General features: G+C 52.2%; 2 protein-coding genes across 2 annotated transcripts in view; one reads left to right on the top strand and one right to left on the bottom strand.

Moving 5' to 3' along the window:
• ANKZF1 (ankyrin repeat and zinc finger peptidyl tRNA hydrolase 1) overlaps positions 1 to 6,175 on the bottom strand; it is a 28,409-nt gene extending 22,234 nt beyond the window's left edge. Inside the window, exons 1-8 of the mRNA XM_075317116.1 lie at positions 6,124 to 6,175; positions 3,956 to 4,080; positions 2,377 to 2,477; positions 2,086 to 2,188; positions 1,285 to 1,472; positions 1,095 to 1,210; positions 738 to 891; positions 421 to 640 (exon numbers count right to left, since the gene is read on the bottom strand). Of these exons, the coding sequence (XP_075173231.1) occupies positions 421 to 640; positions 738 to 891; positions 1,095 to 1,210; positions 1,285 to 1,472; positions 2,086 to 2,188; positions 2,377 to 2,477; positions 3,956 to 4,080; positions 6,124 to 6,131 (1,015 nt within the window). The 5' untranslated portion in view covers positions 6,132 to 6,175. The remainder of the gene's footprint in view (positions 1 to 420; positions 641 to 737; positions 892 to 1,094; positions 1,211 to 1,284; positions 1,473 to 2,085; positions 2,189 to 2,376; positions 2,478 to 3,955; positions 4,081 to 6,123) is intronic.
• Positions 6,176 to 6,354: 179 nt separating this feature from the next.
• Positions 6,355 to 20,936, top strand: part of ATG9A (autophagy related 9A) — a 45,421-nt gene continuing 30,839 nt past the window's right edge. The window contains exons 1-9 of the mRNA XM_075317117.1: positions 6,355 to 6,437; positions 13,252 to 13,323; positions 14,465 to 14,581; positions 14,843 to 14,994; positions 16,097 to 16,140; positions 16,670 to 16,734; positions 17,032 to 17,187; positions 18,039 to 18,180; positions 18,429 to 19,177. Coding sequence (XP_075173232.1) covers positions 14,892 to 14,994; positions 16,097 to 16,140; positions 16,670 to 16,734; positions 17,032 to 17,187; positions 18,039 to 18,180; positions 18,429 to 19,177 — 1,259 coding nt within the window. The 5' untranslated portion in view covers positions 6,355 to 6,437; positions 13,252 to 13,323; positions 14,465 to 14,581; positions 14,843 to 14,891. The remainder of the gene's footprint in view (positions 6,438 to 13,251; positions 13,324 to 14,464; positions 14,582 to 14,842; positions 14,995 to 16,096; positions 16,141 to 16,669; positions 16,735 to 17,031; positions 17,188 to 18,038; positions 18,181 to 18,428; positions 19,178 to 20,936) is intronic.

Genomic DNA, 20,936 nt, shown 5'->3' on the forward strand with positions numbered 1-20,936 from the left:
TGAGTGCAGCTCTGGAGTATAATACAGGAGGTATCTCAGGATCAGTAATGTAATGTATGTACACAGTGACTGCAACAGCAGAATAGTGAGTGCAGCTCTGGAGTATAATACAAGAGGTATCTCAGGATCAGTAATGTGATGTATGTACACAGTGACTGCACCAGCAGAATAGTGAGTGCAGCTCCGGAGTATAATACAGGATGTAACTCAGGATCAGTACAGGATAATGTTTGTACACAGTGACTGCACCAGCAGAATAGTGAGTGCAGCTCTGGAGTATAATACAGGAGGTGAAGCAGTATCAGTAATGTAATGTATGTACACAGTGACTGCACCAGCAGAATAGTGAGTGCAGCTCTGGAGTATAATACAGGAGGTGAAGCAGTATCAGTAATGTGCACAGTGACATCGCCATCTCACCATACAGCTGCAGTGTGTACAGATGCGTGTGGACTCTGTGGACCTCCCTGTAGGTCGCTCTTCTTGTGCAGAATGGAATTCCATATACTCGGGGGTCTTTCTTTGTAATTGGGGAGTTACGTCCTAAGAATAACGTCTTATCGGAGCGGGGGGCCCGGAGATAGATCCCCTGCGCGTCTCTGATGTGCTCGGTCCAGCTCTGTAATAACTGATTGATGTCCTGGAAGTAAAAACCACCAAACACTGTAATATTAATACGTGGCGCCCGTGTGACGTCTTCCGGTGGTGGCCGCAGTAATAAGATGCAGACGTCTCACCGCCATCAGAGCCACCTGGTTGTGGCGCCTCAGAGCCGCCCCGGCAGACCTCGCCATGTGGCCGCGATTCTGGGAGTCGTGGACGGATTGTGCGGTCCCCCTTTTAGCTCTCACGGTGTAACGATGGAAGGTTTTGTGCTTTATCACCTCCTTTCTGTGAAGAAGATGCAGGACGGCAAAAATGAGGGTGAAGAGCAAGATCCTACACACAATATCTAGCATAGCGCAGCTCGTGTAATGCAGGGGAGGAGGGGGATGCAGCTGCAGGTATTGTGATGCATGTGTCCCTAATGGACTCCTCCATGACAATGACAGCCAAAAATAAAGAACTATATATGTATAAAAACCAAAATCTACCCCTTATAAACAGCTCCAGCAAAATGTCCTCCTCCGGCCATGAGAATCACCACCACCGGCTGCTCCTGCAGACGCGCCACACACCGGAGCAGCTGCTGCGGCGTCACCTCCGTGTCCTGGGCAGCAGACAGCGAGGCTGTATTATTGGGGTCTCACATATCATTATATGGCTAATTGATAGTCTTCTTACCTTCGCTGCCCCCAGAACACAGCGGTACACGGAGAGGAGCTGCTGCGCTCCATTCCTAAATAGGACTCTCTGTGCCTGGATGGACTGAGCGAAGGTGGGAGGTGACCCGTCACCGGGCTCCGAGGCCGGCCGTGGCTCCGAGTCATCCGAGCTCTCCGAGTCCGAGCCAGAAATGCTGGACACGTCCCCTGGGGAGAGGAGAGGGTCCTGAAATGGGGAGCCACTCACCGGCCTGTGCCGCGGCCCTCCATGTCCAGGCGGCTTGCACCTCACCCCACCACCTCAGAGCGGCCTGCGCCTCAGTCCTCCTCCTACAAACAGCCCCCCATCTTGCCCCTCCACCTCCGAGTGGCCCGCGTCTCGCCGCTCCACCTCCAAGCGGCCCCCTGTCTCGCGCCTCCACCTCCAAGCGGCCCCCAGTCTCGCCCCTCCACCTCCAAGTGGCCCCCTGTCTCGCGCCGCCCCCTGTCTCGCGCCTCCACCTCCAAGCGGCCCCCAGTCTCACCCCTCCACCTCCAAGCGGCCCCCCCCGTCTCGCCCCTCCACCTCCGAGCGCCCCCCCCGTCTCGCCCCTCCACCTCCGAGCGGCCCCCTGTCTCGCCCCTCCACCTCCGAGCGGCCCCCTGTCTCGCCCCTCCACCTCCGAGCGGCCCCCCATCTCCAAGCGGCCTCCTTGTCTCGCCCCCCCACCTCCGAGAGCCCCCCCGTCTCCCCCCTCCACCTCCCACGTCTTTTCCCCCGACCCTCTCCTCTGTCTTGTCCTGCCCCAGACCCTGTCCCTGCATTAGTCCCCCTCCTCACCTGCCCGCGTCTTCTCCTGGAAGTCCTCCTCGCTCAGCGCTTCTGATCCCCGGATTCTCCGCTTCAGGTTAAATCGATGCCAGTCCAAGGTGTAATGTTCTTTCTTTAGTACAGAGAATAAAGTTATCATAAATCAGTTTTCACTTGTCAAAATCTACCTCTGAGCTGTATATTTAGGAAACCAGAATCCATTTAACTCTTCATAAAAGGCTCTGGACGCCCCATGCTTTACACTGCAGCTTCTCTTCATCAGATCGGCTGCTAGGCTTTGATACTGTAGATAATATTTACCTGTTCCTCTCTGCTGTCAAAATTGCACTGACACGTGGAGCAGCTCATGCGGTCCGAGACCTCCAGAGAGTTTGGAGCTTTTACTTCTCCAAGATTTATTTCTAGGGAAAACAATCACAGATGAGAGATCGTAATGAGACCCTCACTGCAGCATCCGAGCCCCTCATTGCGGCATCCGAGCCCCTCACTGCAGCATCCGAGCCCCTCACTGCGGCATCCGAGCCCCTCACTGCGGCATCCGAGCCCCTCACTGCGGCATCCGAGCCTCACTGCGGCATCCGAGCCTCACTGCGGCATCCGAGCCCCTCACTGCGGCATCCGAGCCCCTCACTGCGGCATCAGAGCCTCACTGCGGCATCCGAGCCCCTCACTGCGGCATCCGAGCCCCTCACTGCGGCATCCGAGCCTCACTGCGGCATCCGAGCCCCTCACAGCCCCTCACTGCAGCATCCGAACCCCTCACAGCCCTGCACTGTGGCACCTGAGCCCCTCACAGCCCTGCACTGCGGCACCCGAGCCCCTCACTGCGGCACCCGAGCCCCTCACAGCCCCTCACTGCGGCACAGAGCTCCTCACTGCGGCACCGAGCCCCTAACAGCCCTGCACTGCGGCACCCGAGCCCCTCACAGCCCTGCACCGCGGCACCCGAGCCCCTCACAAGCCCTGCACCGCGGCATCCGAGCCCCTAACAGCCCTGCACTGCGGCACCCGAGCCCCTCACAGCCCTGCACCGCAGCACCCGAGCCCCTCACAAGCCCTGCACCGCGGCATCAGAGCCCCTCACAGCCCTGCCCCGCGGCATCCGAGCCCCTCACAGCCCTGCACCGCGGCATCCGAGCCCCTCACAGCCCTGCACTGTGGTATTCGAGCCCCTCACAGCCCTGCACCGTGGCATTCGAGCCCCTCACAGCCCTGCACCGCGGCACCCAAGGCCCTCACAGCCCTGCACCGCGGCATCCGAGCCCCTCAGAGCCCTGCACCGCGGCTTTCGAGCCCCTCACAGCCCTGCACCGCGGCACCCAAGGCCCTCACAGCCCTGCACCGCGGCATTCGAGCCCCTCACAGCTCTGCACCGCGGCATCCAAGCCCCTCACAGCCCTGCACCGCGGCATCCGAGCCCCTCACAGACCTGCACTGCGGCCCCTCACAGACCTGCACTGCGGCCCCTCACAGACCTGCACTGCGGCCCCTCACAGACCTGCACTGCGGCCCCTCACAGCCCCGCACTGCGGCACCCGAGCCCCTCACAGCCCCGCACTGCGGCACCCGAGCCCCTCACAGCCCCGCACTGCGGCACCCGAGCCCCTCACAGCCCCGTACTGCGGCACCCTCACCCCTCACCCCCTCCAGTCGTTAGAATGAGAGACCCCTAGTGCCATCCTGAAAAGGAAAATCTCCGGCTTTTTGCTATAAGATCCAGCAACAACAGCTATCCTGCTTGTTGATGGTTTCCACTTTTCCCTCTCATCAGCAGCCGGGCTCCAGCACAAGACGCTTAATTGGTTTGTGGCTCTTATCAACTATTCAAAAACCAAATCCAGCGGCTCCTCATCAGCGGCTCCTCATCAGCGGCGTCTACCTGGAGGCTTCACGCTCTCTGAGGAATCGTCTCTTCCATTGCTGTTATTATAGAGGGACAGGTCACACAGCGCCACACTGGAGAGGCCGAGATCAAAGAGGCTGAGGAGCTGAACGCCAGGAGGCCTGAGGATAGAGGACAAAAGGAGAAATAATATGGGGTGATGTCAGAAGCTCCATCTGTGGTATTAGAGGATGGGCGAGACTGGCAGGACTATGCTCATGTATTTGTGTGTATGGTCACAGGTATAGCTGCGATGCTCTGCAGGTCCGGACCCCTTTCTATCATAGCTGTGATGCTCTGCGTTCTACATGACCTGCAAGGTACCTGACCGCACCACCAGCACAGTAGTCATCTACGTACTTGACCGCACCACCAGGCACAGGCGTTATCTACGTACCTGACCACACCGCCAGGCACAGGAGTCATCTACGTACCTGACCGCACCACCAGGCACAGGCGTCATCTATGTACCTGACCAGACCACCAGGAACAGAAGTCATCTACGTACCTGACAGCACCACCAGGCACAGGCGTCATCTACGTACCTGACCACTCCACCAGGCACAGGCGTCATCTACGTACCTGACCACACCGCCAGGCACAGGAGTCATCTACGTACCTGACCACACCGCCAGGCACAGGAGTCATCTACGTACCTGACCACACCGCCAGGCACAGGAGTCATCTATGTACCTGACCACACCACCAGGCACAGGAGTCATCTACGTACCTGACCACACCGCCAGGCACAGGAGTCATCTACGTACCTGACCACACCACCAGGCACAGGCGTCATCTATGTACCTGACCAGACCACCAGGAACAGAAGTCATCTACGTACCTGACCACACCACCAGGCACAGGCGTCATCTATGTACCTGACCAGACCACCAGGAACAGAAGTCATCTACGTACCTGACTACACCACCAGGCACAGGCGTCATCTATGTACCTGACAGCACCACCAGGCACAGGCGTCATCTACGTACCTGACCACTCCACCAGGCACAGGCGTCATCTACGTACCTGACCACACCGCCAGGCACAGGAGTCATCTACGTACCTGACCACACCGCCAGGCACAGGAGTCATCTACGTACCTGACCACACCGCCAGGCACAGGAGTCATCTACGTACCTGACCACACCACCAGGCACAGGTGTCATCTATGTACCTGACCGCACCACCAGGCACAGGTGTCATCTACCAATGCTGGTCACTAATGAAAGTGGATTCACACTGAGCAGAACTGATGGCCACCAATGATGCTGGAGAAGTCAAGGAGTACGCTGTGCAAAAGCCAGTGCTGTCACCAGACGAGCCTTTGATGGTGGTGTTAGTGTGGGCCGGTGGGTCTTGTCAATACAGAACAGCCCCACCCTGTGTGACTGATACAGTGACAGCCCCGACTACTGGAATAACATTACTCCAGTCATCGTGCCCCTGCATGAACCACACCGGCCTAACGTCATCTTTATGGAGGACAATGCTCCAGCTCATGGAGATCACATCATTAAGGAACGGCTACTAGAGACTAGGGGACGTCAAATGGAGCGGCTGCAATTTCTCCAGACCTGAACCCCACAGAAAACCTATGGGATCAGCAGAGTCACCATGTAGAGGCCATAGCTCTGTACCCCAGAACCTCAATGACCTGAGGGCCACCCTTCAAGAAGAACGGGACGCCGGCCTCTGCAGACAATAACTCCACTGGTGACCAGCAGGAGGCGTCAGTGTCAGCTCAAGACCTTATGACGAGTAATTGAGACACTGACATTTTGGGGGGTGGAGGGGGGGGAGGGGTGTACCCCCACTGTTATTGGCTCTTGTTCAATAAATATCTGAGTTAAGGAACCCCCATTGCTGCTTCTACTTAATGCCCAACTTTCATCATAAATTATCACTGGAGAGGAACTTGCTCCACACATTTCACCTGAAAGCCACATATCCCTCTCTGTGGGTAGTGTACAATTACACAGATTTACAGGAATCCCTTACATTAGGACACGTGGCTCTATAGTCAGGCTGACAGTCTTATCAAGCCCCATTAGCTTTAGTGAACTACAATTCCCAGCATCCCTCAGCACTCCCCACCTAAGGAGGGAATTCTGGGAATTGTAGTCCGCTACAATGAACAAAGACTAACACCATGGCCCGCCGCTCACCCCTCCATGCTGCTCTCCCGGCAGCTGTCACTTCTTCACTTCCTCATCTGACGTCACTTCCGCTACAGCGCAAGCGCTTCACTCACGCTGACCCAAAACAAACCTCAGACACGCCCAATCTGCGTAGCTATTGGTTAGTGAACTGAGTGTTCTCCTTTCTCATTGGTGCCTTGCTTGCATATTCCCCTTTGATTGGCTGGTGATCCTGTTAGCTGATCTGAGTGACAGGCCAGGCCATTCTGCCTGTGTTATAGGAGCGGTCGCAGGACTCAGTCTGGGGTCGTCTGTGGCGAGTGAGGAGCCTGGTGCAGCAGGTGGGAGCGATACGAGGGCCCCTGTCTGGTCAGATATGTCCGTATAATACCCCCTGTGATGTCATAGTCTTATTATCACCCCCTTATACATCTGTATTTACCTATATTGCCTTTATTGTACCATAAATGGCCCCTTCACCACCGGTCTCCCGGATATTCGCCATTTCTACCTCACGTAACCGTACGCGCTCATAACTTTTGCGTTATTTAGTGTCTGCCGGGCCGCAACCCCTTCCTTATTTTGATTTTGGCGCTTCTGTAGCGCCCCTGAACCCATCAGGGCACTACAAGGTACTGCATCCCGTCAAAGATGCAGGCCTACCCCCAGGGACCTGGAAGACCAGTGCCGGTAACACCAAAACACACAAACATCCCCAGTCTCTCCCAATCATGGGTGACTAGTTTGGGTCCCAATGGATGGCCACCCAGCGGTGGAGCCGATCCGGTCCACTAGACGACAACCGGGGGGAGGAGAGAGATGGCGGGACAGTCTGTAGTGACCGTTGTAAGAGCAGTGACCTAGCTGGTGAAGGAGAGTGGTTGCCAGGGAGGGTACGACAAGGTACCCCTGGAACCAGAGCACCGACGGGGCACAGGGCCCTAGGTCAGGTGAACACTTCAGGCTACCTGACATATACCTGCACAGTGAGGGGACCATCCAGGACCTCACTGACCCAATAATCCGGGGGCACCAGCAGTAACGAGAGAGCCAGGGACCGGAACAGAACTCCGACCCTACAGGGTTTACACTGCCGCCATACAGACCAGAGGCTGAACGACTAATAGGAGGGCACCCCCAGACGCTCCAAGCCACGGGGTTCCACAAAACTACTGAGAGGTGCAGGGGAAAGAAGCCACCAGGTCACCACACCAGCACTGGGACTAAAGGGACCAGGGGTCGAAACCAGCCGTCCTCAGTGATCCAGCATTACCACCGCTGTGCGGAAACACCAGTTGCACCGCATCCCCATCGAGTGGTCTCCCTTCTTTCCAGGCCACCCCCTGGGGCTCGGCCCTACTTGTGGAGGGCCCAACATCCAGGCTGCCATCACTACCAGCCCCAGTGGTAATAGACCGTGCAGCGGCGGCTCCATCTATCTAGCCGCAACCCGCAAGTGGCGTCGTGACAAACTCTCTAATCCCCCTGTAAATAAGCCCTTTTCAAGCGACCCCCAGAGTCACGGAACCGGGCATCGGCCATTGCACACCCGTGACACAGCTTCCCCGTACATATACGGCCCGGGACTGAGTACCCCATAGCCCTGGGGCGAGTCACTTACATCCCCCCCCCCTTTTTTTTCCCCATTTTAATCCCGTCCCCCCTTTTTTCTTGCGCCATCATTTTTATTTTCCCTTTCGCACAGCGGGTGGGCGGTCACGAGTTGGTTGTTTTGGACATCTCTTCTTTTTACCGTATATGTTGCAAAACAATGACAAAACAAGATTCTCAATGGGGTGAAATGTTGAATTAAAAAATATAATGTCGCAGTTTTATTTCCCCCAATCTTCATTGTGCAGTAAATCCGTCTCTCCAGGTCGGTATGGTTACAGCAGCACTGGATTTGAACAGGGGGGGTTTGTCTATTTTTGAACACTTCTCCCTTTTTTTTTTTTTTAATTTCCTTCACTTTTTTATCTTTCTGGCAATGGCGCAGGGTGCGGACGTGTGTTTTTTACTGATACCGTTTTGGAGCACATAAGGTGATTATGTGGTGCGATGATCGGAAAAACAGCAAATCTGGCGTTCTCTTTTCCTGTGTGCTATGTTTTCACAGAGTGGACACTTATGGATGTGGCCATAATCAATGTTTCATGGGGTTGGTTTTGTTTTTTTTGTTTTTTTTTGCATGAGGACTTCAGCCTGTGATCATTTGATCCTTGCAGTGTATAATGTGATATATTGTATTATATACAGACGTCTATGAAGCTACGTCTGTGGCAGAGGGGCATTGGGGTATCATGCTGATGGTGACTGGGGCCTCGTCTATCATAACAGTCTACTCACTCCCGAGAGCATGGGTGTACAGACGCTGAACCACAGCACCCGAGACCCCTCACATTCTCTCACTGCGGCGCCCGAGCCCCTCAGAGCCCTGCACTGCGGCGCCCGGGCCCCTCAGAGCCCTGCACTGCGGCGCCCGGGCCTCTCAGAGCCCTGCACTGCGGCGCCCGGGCCTCTCAGAGCCCTGCACTGCGGCGCCCGGGCCCCTCAGAGCCCTGCACTGCGGCGCCCGGGCCCCTCAGAGCCCTGCACTGCGGCGCCCGGGCCCCTCAGAGCCCTGCACTGCGGCGCCCGGGCCTCTCAGAGCCCTGCACTGCGGCGCCCGGGCCTCTCAGAGCCCTGCACTGCGGCGCCCGGGCCTCTCAGAGCCCTGCACTGCGGCGCCCGGGCCCCTCAGAGCCCTGCACTGCGGCGCCCGGGCCCCTCAGAGCCCTGCACTGCGGCGCCCGGGCCCCTCAGAGCCCTGCACTGCGGCGCCCGGGCCCCTCAGAGCCCTGCACTGCGGCGCCCGAGCCCCTCAGAGCCCTGCACTGCGGCGCCCGAGCCCCTCAGAGCCCTGCACTGCGGCGCCCGGGCCCCTCAGAGCCCCTCACCCTGGATTGCCCAAAAGTCCTCTGCTCAGGGGTCCGCAGCGGCTCCGGCCCAGGGGAGCCCGCACTGGGTTTTGATTCTTTCACATGTGAGATTTGGATCACACTGTCAGGAGAGCAAAATTTCTTCATTCTGGATGTCTGTGGAATTCAGACTGCACTCAGATAACCTCCGAGTACAATCTGATGAATTCCACACATTCATAGACTGGAATGAGCGCGCACTTGTCCACAGAATGATGCAATTTTATTTATTTATTTTTTTTCTCATGCCGAATAAGCATGAAAAAAAAAAAAGCGCTGATCGGCATTGCCCGATAGTATAACACTGGAGCGACGGCTATCAGATAACAGATAAAACATTCGGCTAGCACTTGTCCAAGTTATATTCTCATGGAGCAAGGCCTGATTGAAAGCACAGGCGAGCTGTGTGAAGTCTCAGGACCCCAGACCCCCGCTGATCTCCAACATTAAAAAAAAAAAAAAAACTCTGAAGGTTTACCATTTAAGTTGTGAAATCACAATGATCGGGGCCCACGCCAGTCCCTGCTGTTAGTGTTGGGGGCTTCCTGTATTCTCAGCTCCCGAGCCTGCTCTTCCTGTATTCTCAGCTCCCGAGCCTGCTCTTCCTGTATTCTCAGCTCCCGAGCCTGCTCTTCCTGTATTCTCAGCTCCCGAGCCGGCTCTTCCTGTGTTCTCAGCTCCCGAGCCTGCTCTTCCTGTGTTCTCAGCTCCCGAGCCTGCTCTTCCTGTGTTCTCAGCTCCCGAGCCTGCTCTTCCTGTGTTCTCAGCTCCCGAGCCTGCTCTTCCTGTATTCTCAGCTCCCGAGCCTGCTCTTCCTGTATTCTCAGCTCCCGAGCCTGCTCTTCCTGTATTCTCAGCTCCCGAGCCTGCTCTTCCTGTATTCTCAGCTCCCGAGCCTGCTCTTTTTGTATTCTCAGCTCCCGAGCCGGCTCTTCCTGTATTCTCAGCTCCCGAGCCTGCTCTTCCTGTGTTCTCAGCTCCCGAGCCTGCTCTTCCTGTGTTCTCAGCTCCCGAGCCTGCTCTTCCTGTATTCTCAGCTCCCGAGCCTGCTCTTCCTGTATTCTCAGCTCCCGAGCCTGCTCTTTTTGTATTCTCAGCTCCCGAGCCGGCTCTTCCTGTATTCTCAGCTCCCGAGCCGGCTCTTCCTGTATTCTCAGCTCCTGAGCCGGCTCTTCCTGTATTCTCAGCTCCCGAGCCGGCTCTTTCTGTATTCTCAGCTCCCGAGCCTGCTCTTCCTGTATTCTCAGCTCCTGAGCCTGCTCTTCCTGTATTCTCAGCTCCTGAGCCTGCTCTTCCTGTATTCTCAGCTCCTGAGCCTGCTCTTCCTGTATTCTCAGCTCCCGAGCCGGCTCTTCCTGTGTTCTCAGCTCCCGAGCCTGCTCTTCCTGTGTTCTCAGCTCCCGAGCCTGCTCTTCCTGTGTTCTCAGCTCCCGAGCCTGCTCTTCCTGTGTTCTCAGCTCCCGAGCCTGCTCTTCCTGTATTCTCAGCTCCCGAGCCTGCTCTTCCTGTATTCTCAGCTCCCGAGCCTGCTCTTTTTGTATTCTCAGCTCCCGAGCCGGCTCTTCCTGTATTCTCAGCTCCCGAGCCTGCTCTTCCTGTATTCTCAGCTCCCGAGCCGGCTCTTCCTGTATTCTCAGCTCCCGAGCCGGCTCTTTCTGTATTCTCAGCTCCCGAGCCTGCTCTTCCTGTATTCTCAGCTCCTGAGCCTGCTCTTCCCGTATTCTCAGCTCCCGAGCCTGCTCTTTCTGTATTCTCAGCTCCCGAGCCTGCTCTTCTTGTATTCTCAGCTCCCGAGGCTGCTCTTCCCGTATTCTCAGCTCCCGAGGCTGCTCTTCCCGTATTCTCAGCTCCCGAGCCTGCTCTTCCCGTATTCTCAGCTCCCGAGCCTGCTCTTCCCGTATTCTCAGCTCCCGAGCCTGCTCTTCCCGTATTCTCAGCTCCCGAGCCTGCTCTTCCCGTATTCTCAGCTCCCGAGCCTGCTCTTCCCGTATTCTCAGCTCCCGAGCCTGCTCTTCCCGTATTCTCAGCTCCCGAGCCTGCTCTTCCTGTATTCTCAGCTCCCGAGCCTGCTCTTCCTGTATTCTCAGCTCCCGAGCCTGCTCTTCCTGTATTCTCAGCTCCCGAGCCTGCTCTTCCTGTATTCTCAGCTCCCGAGCCTGCTCTTCCTGTATTCTCAGCTCCCGAGCCTGCTCTTCCTGTATTCTCAGCTCCCGAGCCTGCTCTTCCTGTATTCTCAGCTCCCGAGCCTGCTCTTCCTGTATTCTCAGCTCCCGAGCCTGCTCTTCCTGTATTCTCAGCTCCCGAGCCTGCTCTTCCTGTATTCTCAGCTCCCGAGCCTGCTCTTCCTGTATTCTCAGCTCCCGAGCCTGCTCTTTCTGTATTCTCAGCTCCCGAGCCTGCTCTTTCTGTATTCTCAGCTCCCGAGCCTGCTCTTTCTGTATTCTCAGCTCCCGAGCCTGCTCTTCCTGTATTCTCAGCTCCCGAGCCTGCTCTTCCTGTATTCTCAGCTCCCGAGCCTGCTCTTCCTGTATTCTCAGCTCCCGAGCCTGCTCTTCCTGTATTCTCAGCTCCCGAGCCTGCTCTTCCTGTATTCTCAGCTCCCGAGCCTGCTCTTCCTGTATTCTCAGCTCCTGAGCCTGCTCTTCCTGTATTCTCAGCTCCTGAGCCTGCTCTTCCTGTATTCTCAGCTCCCGAGCCGGCTCTTCCCGTATTCTCAGCTCCCGAGCCGGCTCTTCCCGTATTCTCAGCTCCCGAGCCGGCTCTTCCCGTATTCTCAGCTCCCGAGCCGGCTCTTCCCGTATTCTCAGCTCCCGAGCCGGCTCTTCCCGTATTCTCAGCTCCCGAGCCTGCTCTTCCCGTATTCTCAGCTACCGAGCCTGCTCTTCCTGTATTCTCAGCTCCCGAGCCGGCTCTTCCTGTATTCTCAGCTCCCGAGCCGGCTCTTCCTGTATTCTCAGCTCCCGAGCCGGCTCTTCCTGTATTCTCAGCTCCCGAGCCGGCTCTTCCTGTATTCTCAGCTCCCGAGCCGGCTCTTCCTGTATTCTCAGCTCCCGAGCCGGCTCTTTCTGTATTCTCAGCTCCCGAGCCTGCTCTTCCTGTATTCTCAGCTCCTGAGCCGGCTCTTCCTGTATTCTCAGCTCCCGAGCCTGCTCTTCCTGTATTCTCAGCTCCCGAGCCTGCTCTTCCTGTATTCTCAGCTCCTGAGCCTGCTCTTCCTGTATTCTCAGCTCCCGAGCCGGCTCTTCCCGTATTCTCAGCTCCCGAGCCGGCTCTTCCCGTATTCTCAGCTCCCGAGCCGGCTCTTCCCGTATTCTCAGCTCCCGAGCCGGCTCTTCCCGTATTCTCAGCTCCCGAGCCGGCTCTTCCTGTATTCTCAGCTCCCGAGCCGGCTCTTCCTGTATTCTCAGCTCCCGAGCCGGCTCTTCCTGTATTCTCAGCTCCCGAGCCGGCTCTTCCTGTATTCTCAGCTCCCGAGCCGGCTCTTCCTGTATTCTCAGCTCCCGAGCCGGCTCTTCCTGTATTCTCAGCTCCCGAGCCGGCTCTTTCTGTATTCTCAGCTCCTGAGCCTGCTCTTCCTGTATTCTCAGCTCCTGAGCCGGCTCTTCCTGTATTCTCAGCTCCCGAGCCTGCTCTTCCTGTATTCTCAGCTCCCGAGCCTGCTCCATACACTTGCATCTTCTTCATGGTGGATTCTGTCTGTCATGATGGGAGAAAGAGAGTAAAACCATGAGTCCGAGAGGTCCCATCGTGATGATCCTGTGCTGGGAAATGCAGTAATAATGTACATAGCTATATAGGTGCGGTGAGACATATAATAAGATATAACGCGGCTTCATAATCCGATATAATATATTTTATAACTTTTACAACTTTCTGATACTTTGTCACTTCCTCCCCATTGTCAATCCCGCTGCTTGCTGTCAGTGAATGGGAGAATGTGTGATCACATCCAGACTCTTCTGCCGTGTCCTGTTTCCTTCCTTCTTTGTTAAAATTTAATTTAGTGTAGAAAAATGCACAAATAAATGTCCATCCTCAGGAGTCACTGACCCCCGCCCCCCTCCTATAACGCTCCTGCACTGCTATAAACTAAATAAAGGACTCTGGCCCTTTAAAGCTAGATTGGAAATGTTTGACATAAGCTGGGTGCAGCGGTGTGACTCAGGCCCCTTATGTATTAGTTTCATTTTCTCTGCAGCTCTGAAGTCTTCAGCCATGAAAGCGAAGAGATCACCCAGATAAAGACACAGGAACACCCGGGGGCCACACGGTGAGTACCGCTATATCTGCGAGTATCCATCCATCCGAGCGAGGAATGGGCTGACATACAAAATGTAAGAGGAGGAGCGATTGTAACAAGACAGCAATGTGATTGTAAGCCGGTCATCAGAACACAAAATAATACAGCTTACATTTAATAAAATACGAATCTCTAAATATACTCAAACCTATTAAAACTCTTGTACAAAGAGGGCAGTATTATAGTAGTTATATTCTTGTATATAGGGGCAGTATTATAGTAGTTATATTCTTGTATATAGGGGCAGTATTATAGTAGTTATATTCTTGTACATAGGGGCAGTATTATAGTAGTTATATTCTTGTACATAGGGGGAGTATTATAGTAGTTATATTCTTGTACATAGGAGCAGTATTATAGTACTTATATTCTTGTATATAGGGGCAGTATTATAGTAGTTATATTCTTGTACATAGGGGCAGTATTATAGTAGTTATATTCTTGTACATAGGGGGGAGTATTATAGTAGTTATATTCTTGTACATAGGAGCAGTATTATAGTAGTTACATTCTTGTACATAGGGGCAGTATTATAGTAGTTATATTCTTGTACATAGGAGCAGTATTATAGTAGTTATATTCTTGTACATAGGAGCAGTATTATAGTAGTTATATTCTTGTATATAGGGGGCAGTATTATAGTAGTTATATTCTTGTACATAGGGGCAGTATTATAGTAGTTATATTCTTGTACATAGGGGGCAGTATTATAGTAGGTATAGTCTTGTACATAGGGGCAGTATTATAGTAGTTATATCCTTGTACATAGGGGGCAGTATTATAGTAGTTATATTCTTGTACATAGGGGCAGTATTATAGTAGTTATATTCTTGTACATAGGGGGCAGTATTATAGTAGTTATATTCTTGTACATAGGAGCAGTATTATAGTAGTTATATTCTTGTACATAGGAGCAGTATTATAGTAGTTATATTCTTGTATATAGGGGGCAGTATTATAGTAGTTATATTCTTGTACATAGGGGGCAGTATTATAGTAGGTATAGTCTTGTACATAGGGGCAGTATTATAGCAGGTATATTCTTTTACATAGGGGGCAGTGTTATAGTAGTTTTATTTACTCTCTTCTTTTTCGTTATTTTATTTCACAGATTCTTCCGTGTGGGGCAGTAAATCTGAAATACTGTGTAGATTTGTCCCATTTGTGTATCCCGGGAAATGACACTGGAATATGTGACCATTTTGTGCATTTTGGACCTGGCGTCTGTGTAAGTTTCCATGTTTGATCTTTGTAGAAAACTGATTGCACCTGAGCTCTGATGTCTGGTTATAGTGCTGTACACACATCTTTCCTTGTGCTGCTGCCAGTTTGTTCCAGGATCAGCAGTCGCCCTTTTTTCATTGTAAATTGACTTGGCATTGATTATATCCATTTTAATGATTGATATTATTGCTGCTGAATCGATGTCACCCAGTAATCACTGATACATATGATCTAAATATTTTTCCTCTTGTTCTTCTACATCCAGTGCGTCCTCTATTTTGAAGGCTGGGATCTTGATGTGAGGCTGTGGGGACATGGCCGTCCTTGACACTCCCTACCAGAGGCTGGAGGCCTCGTACACGGACTCTCCTCTGGGGGAGGACGACCTCCTGGTGCATGTCCCAGAGGGAAGTAAATGTGAGTACTCCAGTGTCATAGTCTGCTTATAACGAGTTCTCGTCAGTGCTGAAATGTGGCGACCTTCACCTGCAAGGACTTTGTTTCCTCATTGTCATTGTGCAATACGGACCTATTTCACCTTACGTTGCATGTCTTTATTGGCTTATGTAATCTTTTTATAAATTGAGCAAATGGACTGAAGACGTCTTTCCAAACGTCCTGAATTATATCACACAAGAAAAGGCCGAACTGATATAAAGGGAAGTCTTCAGCTAACCAATGATAGGATGTGGTATCAGGGCTATTAGAGGTGCTCAATTCTTGGCAGATACTTCCCTGCATGGAACCACAGACCAATGTCACATGGAAGAATGCCATTCTATAAATTATTTTTAACTAAATCATGTATATTTACATCCTGTATTATATTCCAGAGCTGCACTCACTATTCTGCTGGTGTAGTCACTCTGTAAATAATTATATTATCCTGTACTGATCCTGAGTTCCCTCCTGTATTATACTCCAGAGCTGCACTCACTATTCTGCTGGTGCAGTCACTGTGTACATACATTACATTACTGATCCTGAGTTACCTCCTGTATTATACTCCAGAGCTGCACTCACTATTCTGCTGGTGCAGTCACTGTGTACATACATTACATTACTGATCCTGAGTTACCTCCTGTATTATACTCCAGAGCTGTACTCACTATTCTGCTGGTGCAGTCACTGTTTACATAATTACATTACTGATCCTGAGTTACATTCTGTATTATACTCCAGAGCTGCACTCACTATTCTGCTGGTGCAGTGTACATACATTACATTACTGATCCTGAGTTACCTCCTGTATTATACTCCAGAGCTGCACTCGCTATTCTGCTACTTTCAGGGCTGAAATCAAATCCGTGCCTGTAGAGTTTGCTCTGGTGATATATATTTTGGGAAGCGTTATCGTAACACAAGTCATTATAGTTTTCATTATATCTGTTGACAATATCTGCTCCCAATTGATGTGTAGTATCTGAAAACGAGGGGGTCTTTGCCTTATTAGTTTTGGCCACAGTAGACTTAGTAATACCTATGTTATACTATATAACGTGTCTTCTTCTGTCTTCAGCTCCGTGGAATCACATTGAGAACCTCGACCTCTTCTTCTCCCGAGTATCCTTTCTGTGCAGCGGTCACAATGCGGCGTTATTTATACACTCTGCTTCATTTCCCTCTCCCCGACCTCTGATTGCTCCAATATACAGATATTCGGAGGCTGAAATCCTCTCCGGCTCCAGCTTGTTAGCGCTGATACATTGTAACATATTGCAGCTGTGTGACAGCAGGACTATTCTAGGATTCATTTTTGGGCCTTTGAATAAGTGTCGGCCCGTCTTCTGTCACCGAAACATAAAGGCAGCGCGAGACCTTCCCTGACTCCGGGCTGATACAATGTATCAGCGCTATCAGCCCGATCAGCCCGGAGTCAGGGAAGGTCTCGCGCTGCCTTTATGTTTCGGTGACAGAAGACGGGCCGACACTTATTCAAAGGCCCAAAAATGAATCCTAGAATAGTCCTGCTGTCACACAGCTGCAATATGTTACAATGTGTCTGCGCCCTTTATTCTTTTCCTCCTGTTAAGTAAACTGACTATCCTCCTATTCCTGTGTATGGGTGTGCTCCTTATCACTGACCCTTCAGGTTTACAACCTGCACCAGAAGAATGGCTTCAACTGCATGCTGATGGGGGAGATCTTCGAGTTATTGTGAGTATCTGTCATCCGTACTCGCCCGGGGCGTCCAGAGGATTTGTAAAATGTCCTGAAACCTTCCAAAAAGTAGACTTTAGACAGCTGTGGAATGAAGTAACGTGCAGGTGCGGCCTGAATGGTGGTGCGGGGTTATTAGGGAACATTTTTAATGTTTCGTCCCCTCTTCCGGCAATTCTTTACTAATATGGGTTTTTTGTTTTTTTTTGTTGGGGGGGGGGGGTTCCGTTTTTGGAATTTTATTGCCCTTTGCTTTCTGGCCTACTATAACCCCCATTCCCAATTTAATTGCAGACAGTTCATCTTCGTCGTCAGTTTCACCACCTTCCTGGTGAGTTGTGTGGATTATGACGTCCTTTTTGCAAACAAGATGGTGAATCACAGTCAGAGCGAAAACAACAAGGTGACGGTGCCGGACGCCTTCCTGCTTCCCGGAGTCTGCAGGCACCGGTCAGTATCACATTGCCTCCACCGACCACAAGGTTTGGTAAAAGGTTTCAGAACTTTTTCTATCAGATTTCTGAAGTCTAATGTTTATATTCTTAAAATTCCCAATGTGGAGGAGGCCCCGCACATCACAGATCTGATCACATAGAACATATTGACTTTTTGATGATCTATAATATCATCAAAAAGTTCATTTATTTCAGTAACGCTATACAAAAAGGGAAATGCGTATATTGTATAGTGATTACACACAGTGATCTATTCCTATATATTATATAGAGTCATTACACACAGGGATCTATTCCTATATATTATATAGAGTCCTTCTACACAGAGGGATCTATTTCATGGTTTTTATTATATAAAGGATAACGACTTATGGGTTTTCATTGGCTGTAAGCCATTATCATCAACATTAACAAAAATAAACACTGGAAATAGATCCCTCTGTGTGTAATGACTCTATAGAATATATATAGGAATAGATCCCTCTGTGTGCAATGACTATATAATATATATAGGAATATATCCCTCTGTGTGCAATGACTCTATAGAATATATAGGAATAGATCCCTCTGTGTGCAATGACTCTATCTAATAGGAATAGATCCCTCTGTGTGTAATAACTATATAATATATAGGAATAGATCCCTCTGTGTGTAATGACTCTATATAATATATAGGAATAGATCCCTCTGTGTGCAATGACTCTATATAATATATAGGAATAGATCCCTCTGTGTGCAATGACTCTATAGAATGTGTTTTTCCCTTGTATTGAATTACTGAAATGAATTCACTTTTTGATGATTTTCTGGTTTATTGAGATGCATGTGTATGTTCCTGTTTTCCAGCATTGAGGCAAACTGGTTCCTCGTGGTTCTTCTGGTCATCGCCGGCGTCTTCTGGATCCACAGACTCATTAAGTTTATTTACAACGTCTGCTGCTACTGGGACATCTTCAACTTCTACATTCAGGCTCTGCGGATCGCTATGGTGGGTATCGGGAGTTTTGTGTCTTAAGCCCGTAATAAACCACAATACGACTTCTTCCAACAGTTAAGGATTGTGGTTGTACAGTTCCTGGATTTATTGCCTCCCTGGCGCTGGTGCTTGGCTACTAAGTCATAGCCAAACCCCTTCTCACATCGCCGGGGTGGGAAGACCCTCCAATCCTGTCTACTTCATTTTTTGAACCACCTGCTTGAATCTGGCAATCCTTTTTTTACTTCTACTTGTTGCAGGCAGATCTCCCTTATTACACCTGGGAAGAAATCCAGAGCAGAATCGTCCAGATCCAGAAGGAGCATCAGATTTGCATCCACAAGAAGGAGTTGTCAGAACTGGACGTGTCCCATCGAATCCTGCGCTTCAAGAACTACATGGTGGCCATGGTGAATAAGAACCTCCTGCCCCTTCAGCACCGGCTCCCCCTGCTGGGCAATACAGTATTCTACACTCGCGGACTCAAGTATAACTTCCAGCTCATTTTCTTCTGGGGTCCTGGCTGCCTCTTCCAGAATGAGTGGAGTTTAAAGCCCGAGTACAAGCGAGCGGGAGCGCGCCTGGAGCTGGCGGAGAAGCTTTCTCAGCGCATTCTCTGGATAGGACTCGCCAACCTGGTGCTCTGCCCACTTGTCCTTGTCTGGCAGATTCTCTACGCCTTCTTCAGCTATACAGAGGTCCTGCGCAGAGAGCCGGGGAGCCTTGGAGCCCGATGCTGGTCCCTGTACGGACGCTGCTATCTGCGCCATTTCAATGAGCTGGATCATCAGCTGCAGGCCAGGCTGAGCCGAGCTTACAAGCCGGCCTGCAAATACATGAACTGCTTCCTCTCCCCGCTCCTGGCTGTGGCCGCCAAACACATAGGATTCCTGGCCGGCTCCGTCCTGGCCGTGCTGATAGCGCTCACCGTCTACGATGAAGACGTGCTGGCGGTGGAGCACGTGTTGAGCGCGATTACACTCCTGGGAGTGGTGGTGACGGTCAGCAGGTCAGCACATTATAGAGGACCATTCAATTAAAGGGTTTGTCCAAAACTATAAAAACATGGCAGCAAATGCCACCACCGCTGTCCAAAGGTTCTGTCTGCTATTACAGCTCGGCTAATGAGACTGAACCGTAGTACCAGACACGGCCTCTGGATAGATGTGATGTATTTTTTTTTTAATGCAACCATTATTTTTTTATTTCTTTGTCGCTCCATTGGGAGACCCAGACAATTGGTGTATAGCTTCTGCCTCTGGAGGCCACACAAAGTAATTACACTTTAAAAAGTGTAACCCCTCCCCTCTGCTATACACCCTCCCGTGCATCACGGGCCCCTCAGTTTTTTGCTTTGTGTTGAAGGAGGCACACATTCACGCAAGCTCCACGTTTTTAGTCAGCAGCAGCTGCTGACTTTTTCGGATGGAAGAAAAGAGGGCCCCTATAAAGGGGCCCCCGGCATGCTCCCTTCTCACCCCACTCAGGTCGGCGGTGTTGTTAAGGTTGAGGTACCCATTGCGGGTACACAGGCTGGAGCCACATGCCGCTTTCCTTCCCCATCCCTTAGGGGCTCTGGGGAAGTGGGATCCTATCCGGTCATCCAGACACTGGGACCGGTCTCCCTCCGCAGCCCCTGGGGGAATCTGCCGGACAGGAGACGGAGTATCGTCAGGGACATGGCCCTGCATCCACAGGTACTCTGTGTCCCCCTTGGGACGGCGCATAAAGCACCTTGGGCCCAGACGCTGCAGCGACTGCGGCGTGGTTATGGATCCGGGACTACCGCGCCGACCGTGCACTGCCGGCCGGCCGCGGTTTTAACTTTAGTCCCCGGCTTTTGCGGCCTAGTATAGTTTTCTCCCGCCCCCAGGCCTGCCAGTCAGGGAAAAGGGCGGGACGGTCGGTATGACGCCGACAGTGAGGGCTGGAGCACACTGAGCTGTCCTCCGCCCCCCTCACTACTCACGCTGGGGCACCAGATTCCCGCACTTTTGTGACTACGCCCACGCCTCCCTCCTCCTCTGAGAACGCCGTCAGCCATTTTTTCAGCACAGTCTGCGGTGGAGAAGGTCTTCACAAAGATCATGGCAACAGTAGTGGCGGTCCTACACTCTCAGGGCCACTCGGTGATCCCTTACTTAGACGATCTCCTAGTCAAGGCACCCTCCCGGGTGGCATGCCAGCACAGCCTGACCATTGCCCTGGAGACTCTCCAGAGGTTCGGGTGGATCATCAATTTCCCAAAGTCACAATTGACACCGACCCAATCCCTGACTTACCTCGGGATGGAGTTTCATACTCTCTCAGCGATTGTGAAGCTTCCGCTGGACAAACAGCGTTCACTACAGACAGGGGTCCAATCTCTTCTTCGGGGTCAGTCACACTCTTTGAGACGCCTCATGCACTTCCTAGGGAAGATGGTGGCAGCAATGGAAGCAGTTCCCTTTGCGCAGTTTCATTTGCGTCCACTTCAGTGGGACATTCTCCGCAAATGGGACAAGAGGTCGACGTCACTAGACAGGAACGTTTCCCTGTCAAGAGCAGCCAAAACCTCTCTTCAGTGGTGGCTTCTTCCCACTTCTTTGTCGAAGGGAAAATCCTTCCTGCCCCCATCCTGGGCTGGGGTCACGACGAACGCGAGCCTGTCAGGGTGGGGAGCGGTCTTCCTCCACCACAGGGCTCAGGGAACCTGGACTCCGACGGAGTCCGCCCTGCAGATCAATGTTCTGGAGATAAGGGCAGTGTATCTAGACCTACAGGCGTTC

Source organism: Anomaloglossus baeobatrachus, chromosome 7 (genome assembly GCF_048569485.1).
Source record: "Anomaloglossus baeobatrachus isolate aAnoBae1 chromosome 7, aAnoBae1.hap1, whole genome shotgun sequence".
NCBI classification, from domain to species: domain Eukaryota; kingdom Metazoa; phylum Chordata; class Amphibia; order Anura; family Aromobatidae; genus Anomaloglossus; species Anomaloglossus baeobatrachus.